This window comes from Neovison vison, chromosome 8, assembly GCF_020171115.1.
Source record: "Neovison vison isolate M4711 chromosome 8, ASM_NN_V1, whole genome shotgun sequence".
Lineage (NCBI taxonomy): Eukaryota > Metazoa > Chordata > Mammalia > Carnivora > Mustelidae > Neogale > Neogale vison.
The window spans coordinates 70,738,358-70,750,134 of record NC_058098.1 but is presented as its reverse complement, the minus strand read 5'-3'; the positions used below and the strand labels follow the sequence as shown (position 1 = coordinate 70,750,134).

The window sequence follows — 11,777 nt, the reverse complement described above, 5'->3', positions numbered from 1 at the left end:
AGCAATTTAAGCATCCAATATTGGTGCTGTGTTGTTAACCGAAGATGGTTTATGCTTAGGTGTGGGGAAGCTAGCTCCTTTATTCCTGGAAAAGGGAGTACATGCTCACTGCTATCAGGGAAGCAGTCCCTGAGCAAATAATTTATCATTGTGTGTTGTAGGTGTTTTTCAGGTCGCTGTTTTCACTCTGTGTCTGGGTTGCTTGCCCACTTGAGCAGCATAGTGTACTTTGGGCTCTATCCCAGTCAGGCTGGCTAAGTTTAAAATTCTAAACTTCAGGGATCTGGCATGGTGGGGATCTGCACTGATCCTCTGGGGAAGGTGCAGGTTTGACCCTGAGGGCAGTTGCATCAGAGTGCAAGAGCATGGGTTTGGAGCAAAATGCACTAAGGAGCCAGTGGCCAGGTGATCTGCCCTCAGCAGGTATCTCTGTGCCTAAGCTGAGGGGTAGAGGAGAATGAGAGAACTGGTATGGTCCTTAACGTTAGAGCCAGGGGTGCCTGAGTGACTCAGCTTGTTGAGCAACCAGCTCTTGATTTCAGCTCAGGTCATGATCTCAGGGTCCTAAGATCAAGCCCCACATTGGGCTCTGCACTCAGCAAGGAGACTGCTTAAGGATTCTCTCTCTTCCTCTGCCCCTCCTGTGGCTCGTATTCTCTCAAATAAATAAATCTTTTAAAAAAAAAAGTTTATTAGACTCTTTGGGTAAATATTAACCAATATTCTTTCCCCCATTTTAAACAACACTAATATTAGTACAGTGAAAGAAATGGCAAAAAAAAAAAAAAAAAAAAAACCCACAAAAAAACCCAAAAACTGGCAGTGATGAGCTTTTACTTACACAGCTATCCTCAACCTGCCTGCAGCAAGGACACATTTTGTTGTAGCACAGAGGTCTCTCTAACGAGAATGAGCTCCCTGAAGTTGTTTAGTGTCCTTTGGCTCTATAGCCCCTCTAGGATTTACACTTATGGGATATTCAATAACTGTTGAATTAGAACTGTTCAAGCTTAGTAATTAATGATACCTGGGGTGCCTGGGTGAAGCAGTTGGTTGAGCATCTGACTCTTGGTTTTGGCTCAGGTTATGATTTCAGGGTCAAAGGATTGAGTACCTTGTTGAGTTCCATGCTCAGTGGGGAGTCTGCCTGAGATTCTCTCTCCCTCTCCCTCTGCCCTTCCTCCCTGTTCTTTTTAATAGATAAATAAATCTTTTTTTAAAATTTAAATTCCAGGGCGCCTGGGTGGCTCAGTGGGTTAAGCCGCTGCCTTCGGCTCAGGTTATGATCTCAGGGTCCTAGGATCGAGTCCCACATTGGGCTCTCTGATCAGCAGGGAGCTTGCTTTCCTCTCTCTTTCTCTCTGCCTACTTGTGATCTCTCTCTGTCAAATAAATAAATAAATAAAATCTTAAAAAAAATAAAATAAAATTTAAATTCCATTAGCCAACATAAAGTACGTCATTGATGTACAGATGCAGAGTTCAGTTCTTCATCAGCTGCATAGAACACCAGTGGCTCATTACATCACATGCCCTCCCTTAATGCCCATCACCCAGTTACCCCATTCCCTACCCAGCTCCCTCCCAGCAACCCTCCATTTGTTTCTTAGAGTTTAGAGTCTCATGGTTGTCTCCCTGATTTCTTTCCCTTCAGTTTCCCCTCCCTTCCACTACAGTCCTCTGCCTATATAAGGAAGAATCACACCATGTTTAGCCAGTGAAAAGGACTAGTATTTAAACTATATTTTAATGAGAACACAATGATTTACATTTCTTAGTATGAAACTGCTCTGGCCTTAGGACTTAACTGCTTCTTGGTCTATGAGGTTTAGATGCCACCGCACTAATTCCCCAGTGCTCTTGAGGCATGTGTTGGACATGTCCTCCTCTGCTGGAAGTCCTTGGGGTAACTTCAGGGGCTTGATCCTATAACATAAAGAAATGCTTTTAGAATTATACCAGGTAACACATTTTTTAAAAATTGCTGAAGTAGCAAAGAACAAACCTTATCAAATGTTTAACCACTTTCAGTTTTGCATTCACTGAAGGGATATTCTTGTGAACTTGAGGAGTATGTGCCTACAGAGAAAGGAAATGGATTGGATTCAGAACAGATGGTCCCATATTTCAGCAAAATGTGAAAATGAAGGCCTATTATGTCTAAATCAAAGTTTCAAATAAATTACACTAAATAATATATTTAAACAAAAGAAATAGTAAAAATACACCTTAAAGTTTAAGAATTATAAACTTTAAAGCAAATTTAAACCTCTCATAAGATGACTTAAATAGTTGCATACTTTTTCTAGTCCAAGCATCTTTATTGTATCTTTTTCCCAATATGGACGTCTTTTTGTACTTTTTATTCTGGTAACAATATGCAGTTTATGAGGGTGCTGTGGATCCCCACCATATTTTTCATGATCTGCAGGTGAAGGCTGAAATACCTAAGAAGGAAAAATTATAAATGGTAAATTTTCAACTTCTATGTATGTATGTATTTCAACTTCTATGTATCTATGTGTCTAAATATCTTTTTTTCTTAAAAAAAAAAAAAATGACTACATAATGATCTCATCCCAAATCTTTCTGTAATCCTAGCCTCAAACTGAACATTTATACCCATTTGATTACTTAGATAGACAAAGTCTAGTAATTTCATACTCTGAAAAAAATATCGCACAAAGATTGCTTTAAGATCGAAGTAGGAGCAATCAAAGGACACTAAAAAGTTCAAATGCCTGGAGACTGTATTAGCACTAAAAAAGCTCAGCACAGCTGCATCCTCTACCCCATTCAAGCAAGGGAACAAAGATAAGCTTACAATAACACATGAGGATCATTAAAAAGTATGTACAAAGCACCAGAAGAGTACAAATGATTGCCTATGAAGGATTAGCAATGGGTCCACAGAACTGATTCTCTAAGAATCAAAAAGTTCCAGTAAGCTATCCTATGGAAAACTTCCCTACGTACATAAAATGTACTGAATAAGGACGTATACAGTAATACTATTTATAATACTGAAAAATTTAAAGGTCACATCCATGTTCCTCATAGGATAACTATATGAATTACAATGTATACATTCTAAATAAAACTAAAACTAACAATAACAAAACTGAACAAAATATGATACAACTAAATAATGATGTATCCAATAGGATACAATGCTGCCATTAAAATAAGGTCTACTATCTTAGCAGCTACTAACTTTGTCAAATGGCCACAAAACATTCTTATGCAAAAAAATAATAATAAAAAATAAAATCCATACAACCATGTGTAACAGGATTTTTTTTTAAAAAAGATTTTATTTATTTGAGAGAAAAAGGAGAGATAGAGAGCATGAGCAGAAAGAAAGGGTAGAGGGAAAGAGATGCAGACCCCCTGCCTGACACAGGACTGAAACCCCAGGACCCCAGGATCATGACCTGAACCAAAGTCAGACACTTAACTAAGCCACCCAGGCACCCCTGTAGTAGGTTCTTCGATTTGTTTCACCCAGGCACCCCTGTAGTAGGTTCTTGGATTTGTTTCATCTGTACCAAAATACACAGGTTTGTATTTATGATACATTACATAAATACTGATTCTAAGAAATCATGTTATACACACACACACACACACACTTAGGTACCTGTAAAGGTTTCAAAGATACTAGATTAAGAATCATACCTCCTGGGAATCACACGCACAAAAGATGGCACTTTAATCAAAAAGCGTATAATTCAGGGGCACCTGGGTGGCTCAGTCGTTAAGCATCTGCCTTCCGCTCAGGTCACAATCCCAGGGTCCTGGGATTAAGCCCCGCATTGGGTTCCCTGATAAGCAGGAAGCCTGCTTCTCTCCCTTCCACTCCCCCTGCTTGTGTTTCCTCGCTCACTATGTCTCTCTCTGTCAAAAAAAGGGGTATATAATTCAATCATGAAAATAATATTGCAGAAACTTATCTGCTAAGAGGTTCCCACTATATTGCTAAATGAAGAAAGCAACTAGAAAAACATTATACATGAAATGATTCATATCTTTAAAAATATAAAACAGAAAAGGATGTGGAAGATATTAACAGTAGCTGTGGTAGGTGGGATTAAGTATGCTTTTCAGTTGTTACTGCTTGTTTGGATTTTCTAGGTGTTTTGAAGAGACCCAGGGTGAGAAGAATGGTGGAAGACAGAGGATGGGGCAGGCATCCCAAAGAGAAGGAGAGAAGAAAGAAAGAAACAGTGTAAAGAGCATGGAATACTTGGGAAAATCAAGTGGCTCTATATGGCTAATGTAGGAAAAAAAACCACGAAAAGCAATGTAGCTTGTATTTTCCGAAAGAATGGCATGTACAGATAAATCTAGCAGAGAAAACTCAAAGATCCCAAGTTGCAATATTCTATATAGAAGTGAACACACAGCCATATGTCTGAGCAGGAAGAAGACTCACTGTTTTCTGAGGACAATGGTAATATGAAAACACAAAATATTAAGGCAAAAAACCATAAGCAGGAATAAAGAGATTCCAGAGTGATAAAAACCTACTACTACAAAGGCCAGTAGTACATTTAAAAAGAAAAAAAAAATCATTATTTAGATAAATTCTACCATGTTTTATTTAAACTCTACCCTACCACCAACCTCCACAAATTACTTAACATAAAACTTTTCAATATTACAAAAGCAGGTACCTTTTAAAACATCACATGCTTAAAAAAATAGTAACGTTAACCCCCCTCCCTCAACCCTTATTCTTACTTTATCTGGAATTCTTGACTTGGTAAATTTGTGACGAATCCAATCCACGTAAATAAGAGACTCCATACCTTTTGCCATCATCTAAAACAGGATATAAAACATTTCTTTAAAGAATTCTGTCTAGTGCAGAAATCCATACCTATGAATTTTTAGGTGACAATCTGTTTTTACCTAACCTATAATTATCAAACATTTATCTCAGCCCCTTAGCTGAAAGAATATATTCATCTTACCACTAACATTAGAAAGCAAAAAGCACATACAGATTTTCTGTTTTTTTTTCCAAGATTTTATTTAAATTCCAGTTTGTTAACATAGTGTACTCTTAGTTTCAGGTGTAGAATTTAGTGATTCCTCACTTACAACAGCTGGTACACATGGCAAGTGTCCTCCTTAATTCCCATCACCCATTTAGCCCAACTCCTCCACTCCAGTAACCTTCAGTTTGTTCTCTAGAGTTAAGAGTCTGTTTTCTGGTTTGCCCCTCTTTTCTCATTTCTCCTATGTTCTTTCACTCACATTATGAGTGAAATAGAGACTTCCTGACCAGGGGTGCAATATTTTTCTGTAAAGGATCAAACAGGAATTTATTTCCAGCTTTGGGGCTGCATGGTTTCCACTGGCAAGTCTCAACTCCGCTAATGGGGGACAAAAGCAACCGGGAATAGTATGTAAATAAGTGGGCGTGGCTACTTCCAATAAAGCCTGATTTACAGAAGTAGGTGGTGGACTGAATTCGACCTGCAGACGGTGGTTTCCAACTCCTGCTCTATACAATGTGGAATAATAATCTTCAACAATACTCTGTAAAAAGAAATGAGTTTATGGTTTTCTTTCTAATCCCTATAATGTCATCACTCCTAGTTCCTATCTCTTTTCCCCCTTCAGCAAGCTTCAGTCCTGTTGCTTTCAATTGGCTAAAGTGAAAGGATTCACTGCCGATGCTTCATATCTGGAAACTACTCTCTGGATGGGCAATATTCACTCTCTTCATGCCTTCTCTGTCCTGCAGAGACCCATACATAATTAAAGAGTAAGTAGGAGTGAATGAGAGATGGAAAGGAAAAATATGGGCTTATAATCCTGATTCTGCGCTTATCATCTGTGAGAAATGAGACACTGATCCTCTCAGAGAATCAATTGCCTCAGCTATTTCAAAAGGAAATAAAACTAACACCACAGGGTAATTGTTATGCCCCAATAATGGGTCCATGATTAAAGGAGCGAGACTGATACAGGGCGAAGGTCAAGCAAAGCTTTATTTCAAGCCAAGCATCAAGAATCTAACCGAACGTTCAGGGCTGCACCTCTTACAAGAGAGGGCGAACCTTCTGTTTCACAGACTAGCTTTTAAGGGCAAAGGCCATGCGGTCGGGCCTGGCCACGCACAGGTGGCCGATGAGATTGTAACACACACAGGAAACTCCACAGTGATGCTAGGTGACCAACTGAGTTACAATTTACCCTAGTAGACATTTGAACCAGCCTATTACACCTTGACTGGGATTGGCGCCCAAAGGGCGGGGCCCATACTCCTTGGTAACCAGGGAGACAGTACGCATCCCCCACTGATCGCATCCCCCACTGATCGGATGCCTCCATCTGGCCTGACCCACCTTTGTATCTGGGCTTTGTTACCTGAAGCTGGTTTCCGGGACTTGTCTCCAAGTAAATCCCCTGGGGGAAGGGGAGCAGGGACAGTTTCTAAATAGGTCCTTACACTAACCTAAGGTTAAGGTAATGTATGTAAAGCACCTAACACTATTATCTATAGCCAGCAGCACACCTCTATCTAGACTCTGGCCCTCATGAACAGATTAGGCTGAGCTGCTTAATTTCTGTAAGAAAGACTAGAAGGAAATACATGAAAATATAAGCATAAATGGTTTCTGGAGAGTGCATTTCTTCTTTCTGCTCTTCCATAGTTTTTTATTTTTCTATGATTGAAAACATAATGTTTTCATAACTAAAGACAATAAACCCTTAAACTTTTAAAAAGATTAAGGGGAAATCAACATTGGACATTTTTTACCAGCATGTTCTCTAGGAAAAGACCTTTTTTTTTTTTTTTTTTGTGATGTCAATTCCTTAGTGATAAAACAGCAGATAAATCATAAATAAAACTGACTCTCAACATTAAAAAATATATATATATAAAAAGGAACTTGTGCAGTTTAACTTGCCTGTTTTGTTAATTACAAAAGAGAAAGAAACAGTTCTTAAGGAATTAAAAAAAAGAGAAAGAGAGAGAGAGAGAGAGAGAGAACTTGAACACTTACTTGGAGTCTGCCTGGGGGTCTCTGAACTATTGAGCACAAAATCCCTGCCATGAGTGTGGTGACGGTTTTCTTCTGAGGCTACGACAAGCAGAAATAGATCCATGGGTCAAATGTGTCTTGGAAATTGATAGTTAATTAACTTGGAAATCAAGTTAATTATAAACTTGACTTAAGTTTCACAGTGAAATCTTATTATTTTAATAAAATAAAGGTAAGAATTAAGTTATAATAAATATGTTACTTGGAGTTCAGCAAAACCATAGGTAATAACTATACATTAACCACATCCCATTTTTGCCAGATGAGTTAGAACCTAAGCTGACTCAACAAAAATGGGTAAAGGAGGTTATTATTATTTAAAAATTTTCTTCAACAATGAGCACAAAGAATGCTTTGTTATAGAATTAGAAAATGGAAGGGCTAGAAGGGACTTAAGAAATCCTGACTCCTAGAACTAGAATGAACAATCTTCTTGTGTGGAAAATGGAAAATCAATCATTTACCCAAGGGCATCCAGCAATCCAAGGAGTATATGATCTGGAGCCCAATTCCAGTTCCTAGTCCAGTGCATTTTCACTAAATCATAACCCCTTTCTGATAAAAAGTAAACCATAACTTCCTTTTTTGCTTATTTGTATTTTTAAACTATTCTTAAATTTCTATGATGTGAAGTCATGTTAATTTAGACACAATAACTACAACTACTATACTGATATATATTGAAAACAGAGAAGATTAGGTTTATGAAGTACATGTATATTTTGGATAGGTTATTTAACTTGTGTGCTTCACTTTTTTCCCAAAAGAAAGAATATAATACCTAACTTGCAAATGAGTTATCCTAAACTCCTAAAACAGTATCTAGCACAGAAGAAGCCCTCAATAAATGGTAGCTTTTACTATAACAAAGACATTAAATTATTACAAAACCGTAATAAGAATACTCTAACACACCAAAAATAGGATATAATGCTGTATTTCAGTGAATCCACCAGATTCTGACTCATTCAAGCTCTGCAAGTCTTTCCTGTGATGTGGACAAAGCAATGAAGTTGTGGGAATCAATGCAAGGTGTTCCATTAAAAGAGCCAGACTTCAGAAAAATTTTTAGCTACTGAGCCAGTCTCTCAAAATTAATTACGTATTCAGTTTTAGAAGAGTTAACTACCAAATCCTTAGAACCATGAAAGCAGAATTTTGTCTTGTTCACTTTCTACTCTCAGTATCTAGCACAGTATCTGATGAACAGTAAGCACCCAGTGTTTGTTTCTGAACGTCTGAATCAAGTAATGGGTTAGAGCTATGGTCTGCTCAACTCAGAATTCAGAAGTACATCAAAATATCTTGACTGTCATTCCGACTTCAGACCTCAAACCCTATCACACAGCATATCAATTTCTAGTTCAAATCAGAATCTAGTTCAAATCATCAGCCACTACTTGGCTGGTTGTTTATATATATATTTTGTATCAAGGCTCTTAGAAGAGATGCTTAATTTTCCTTAGAAGAGATGCTTATTTAATCCTCCCACCCTTCAATCAAATAGGTTATGAAAAAGTATTTACTTTACCATACTTCTTCCTCCCAAGTTAAACAATATACTAACCCAACTCATCTGGCTCCACACTTTGTTACTTTTTTTCTTATCACTTAAATGTCAACAAAAGCCTCCTCAATGGCCTTCTGGCTTCCATTCTAACTTCCCTAAGATCTCTTCTCCATGGCAGCAATCATCTAATTAAAATCCTAAATCAGATCATGTCAACTCCTTTTCTCAAAACCTTCCTTCCAGTGAGCCAGCCTTTCTCACCATTGGATTAAGAAGTAACATATAAACAAGAGGAAAAAGCCAGAATAAATCCATGTGATCCAATGACACAGATTTGAGTTTGAGCTCATGTTTAGCTAAATATAGTGATGGATAAAGAAATAATCACAGGCACGTATGTACACGTGGGTTAGCTGTTAGCTAAAAAGACCAAAAAGCAATGGCATCCCAGTAGCAATGAGCATACCCAGCACCCTGATCTTGGCATTCTCTAATGAAAGAAAAAATGGCTGATTGGAGGGCTACAGCAGGGAATATAAAAACACAAGCATCTTGTAGCACTAGAAAGGAACCAATCAGAAAATCAAAATGATGGGAGCATGTCAAAGGGACATAGGAAAAGAGCTTCCAGTGGCTAAAGCTGGACCAATATGAGCAACAAAGTAAGTAACAAAGTATTGGCTTATAATCCAAACTATAAAATAACCATTTCCATACTCATATAAATGAAGAAGTAAATTAATGGGAGAGAACAAATCTCCCTTAGAGAATTTCAAATAACTTATGCAGATACTTCCCTCTCAAAAAGGTGGAGAAAAACCACTCATCTCTTAAGTATAAGCTATGCTTAATAACTTGCTTCCTGAGTACAGTATAGAAAGGGGGAAAATAACATTCTACTAGAGAAACCTCACAAACACTATGTCTGCCAGGTGGTCACAGTTAATATCAACTATTATAAAAGTCAAGCTGATAGCATGCACACTTGATACAATGGAATGGGAATGGCACTTCTTGTCTGTGGTTTTCTTCCCCAAAACCCCTAACACCAGGCTGAGAGAAAAACATCAAACTCCATTTGAAGGACATTGTGAAAAATACTTGACCAGTACCTCGTCAAATACCTGAGTGCCTTAAAACTCTCAAGGTCACCAAAAACAAGGAAAGTGAGATACTACCATAGTCAAGAGGAGCCTAAGGAGCCATGACGCCTAAATGGGATTCTGGAACAGTTAAAGGACATCTGGTAAACACTAAGAAATCTGAACGAAGTATGAACTTTGGTTAATGACCCATCAGTAGTGATTCATCAATTATAACACATATGTACCATACTAATGTAAGATACTAATAAAAGGGGAAATCAGGTGTGGGGTATATAGGAACTCTGTACTATCTTCACAACTTTCCCATAAACCTAAAATTATTCTAAAATAAAAAAGTTAATTTATTAAATACCCAAAATCTTTAATGCATGAGAGTGACAGCCAGTCCTTAACCCCCACCTCTAGGGCTTCATCTCCAATCACTCTTAATTAATACACACACTGGCCCCCTTACAGGTCCTCCAAGTTGCCAGGCAGCCATGCTCCTTTGGACAGGCTGTTCTTTCTCCTGGAATGCTCCTGATATTCATACTTAATTCTCTTAGTTCCTTCAATTCTTGGCTCAAATCTTTTTTCAGTGAGGCCTACCCTTATTCCATTATTCAATATTTTGACAGACCCCCAAATTGTCAGACTTTTTACTTCTCTTGATTTTCTTTCCATAGCACTTTTCTTCTAACACACTTTATTAGGTTTGTTGTTTACTGTCTGTCTCCACCCAGAAACATGTCAATTCCACAAGGACAATAATTTTTATATTTTATTTTGTTTTTGGTCTGCCCTGTCTCCTCACAGAGGTATCCCAAGTATATACCTAAAACAGCACATGTCATGGACTAGGCACACAATCGGTTTTTGTTGAACTAAGTTTAATTCACCGACTTCAGAAGGAGTAACAGTCAAAAGTTATAAGTTCTAATAAAAAGTAAAGATTATTGTTAATAATAAGGCACACAACTCTTGGACCTTGAAGTAACAATACCATCTTCTACTGTACAATAACTTCTCTTGCACCGATGCAAAAGAAGAATACATACGTCATGAGAAGTATGATCCCTTTTCCATTAAAAAAAGGAAAAAAAAAAAGAATGTGTGTATATAGAGAAAAATCTCTGGAAGGCTATCAGTAAGCAAATGTTAACATACCCTTGCGGGGAAGGCTATCAAGGCGATTTTCCGCTCCCAGTTAATGTCTGAATAGTTTTTTAATGAAAAAACATCTATTTAACGACAAATGGAGGGGAAACACAACTGAAAATGCACAACACAGAACATCCCTTTCAATAAACCGAGATCTCTGAAGGCAATAAATGTCTCTTCTTGTAATGCCTCATGCCTACCAAGTAATGGGCAGTCCTCCTCCCCATCCGCGCCTCCTGGCTAAAAGACACAGAACAGGCCGCTGTGGCTAGGTGGTGATCAAAACATGGCTGCAAAATTACAGCTTTTGGTAAAACGGTAAATTTTTAAACTGCCAACCCTGGAAGTTTTTGCCTTCTAAAATGCATTAAGTAAGATTTCATCTTTATTAACAAAAATCAAGTTACGCTGACCCCCAGTGGGAAACCGAAATAGTAAAACAGAAGCAAAGAAACTGCTCAAACCAACCTGAATCCCCTTCCTCACTAAGCTCTCGCGCCTAGGCCGCCCGGCCCTCGGGCTCAACAAACCGAGGGGCTCGGGAACTGGGAAACAGCATCCGGTCGACCACTGGCTTTTCGCGAGGCCTTGGGACAGTACATGGGCCCAGGGCCATTTAGGCTCCTGCGACCCGCAAACTCAGAATCCAACAGGAAAACCAACCGGCATCTCCATAGCGTTCCCACGTACGTACTCCAAGAAAAAATGCAAAACTTTCCGCCACTCATTCTCCTCTCACCAGCCACCGCTCAATCTGGTTCAAATCGAACCTACTCACCGAGTGAAAAGTGAACAGTGTTAGGAATAGCAAGCGCCACACTCAACCCCAGCCGTCACAGCGCGCACAGATGGCGAAAACACGCACTTTTAGTTCCGGCTTTGTCCCGCCCACTTACGGGCCATACAAAAGAGCGCAAGCGCACTGGTGTCACGTGCTCGCCCCCGGAAGCGCTACCGGCT

General features: G+C 38.7%; 1 protein-coding gene across 2 annotated transcripts; it reads right to left on the bottom strand.

Moving 5' to 3' along the window:
• Nucleotides 1-1,728: 1,728 nt before the first annotated feature.
• MRPL30 (mitochondrial ribosomal protein L30) lies at nt 1,729-11,699 on the bottom strand. Of its 2 annotated transcripts, none has more exons than XM_044263890.1 (6): nt 11,596-11,699; nt 7,023-7,100; nt 4,744-4,824; nt 2,301-2,447; nt 2,006-2,079; nt 1,729-1,926 (listed from the first exon to the last, which is right to left on the bottom strand). In XM_044263890.1, the coding sequence occupies exons 2-6, from the start codon at nt 7,071-7,073 to the stop codon at nt 1,797-1,799; spliced, it is 483 nt and encodes a 160-aa protein (XP_044119825.1). In that variant the 5' UTR covers nt 7,074-7,100; nt 11,596-11,699; the 3' UTR covers nt 1,729-1,796. The 2 variants fall into 2 exon arrangements, with proteins under 2 accessions (XP_044119825.1, XP_044119827.1); XM_044263892.1 differs by lacking the exon at nt 11,596-11,699 and adding an exon at nt 11,286-11,433.
• Between the last annotated feature and the right edge of the window lie 78 nt (nt 11,700-11,777).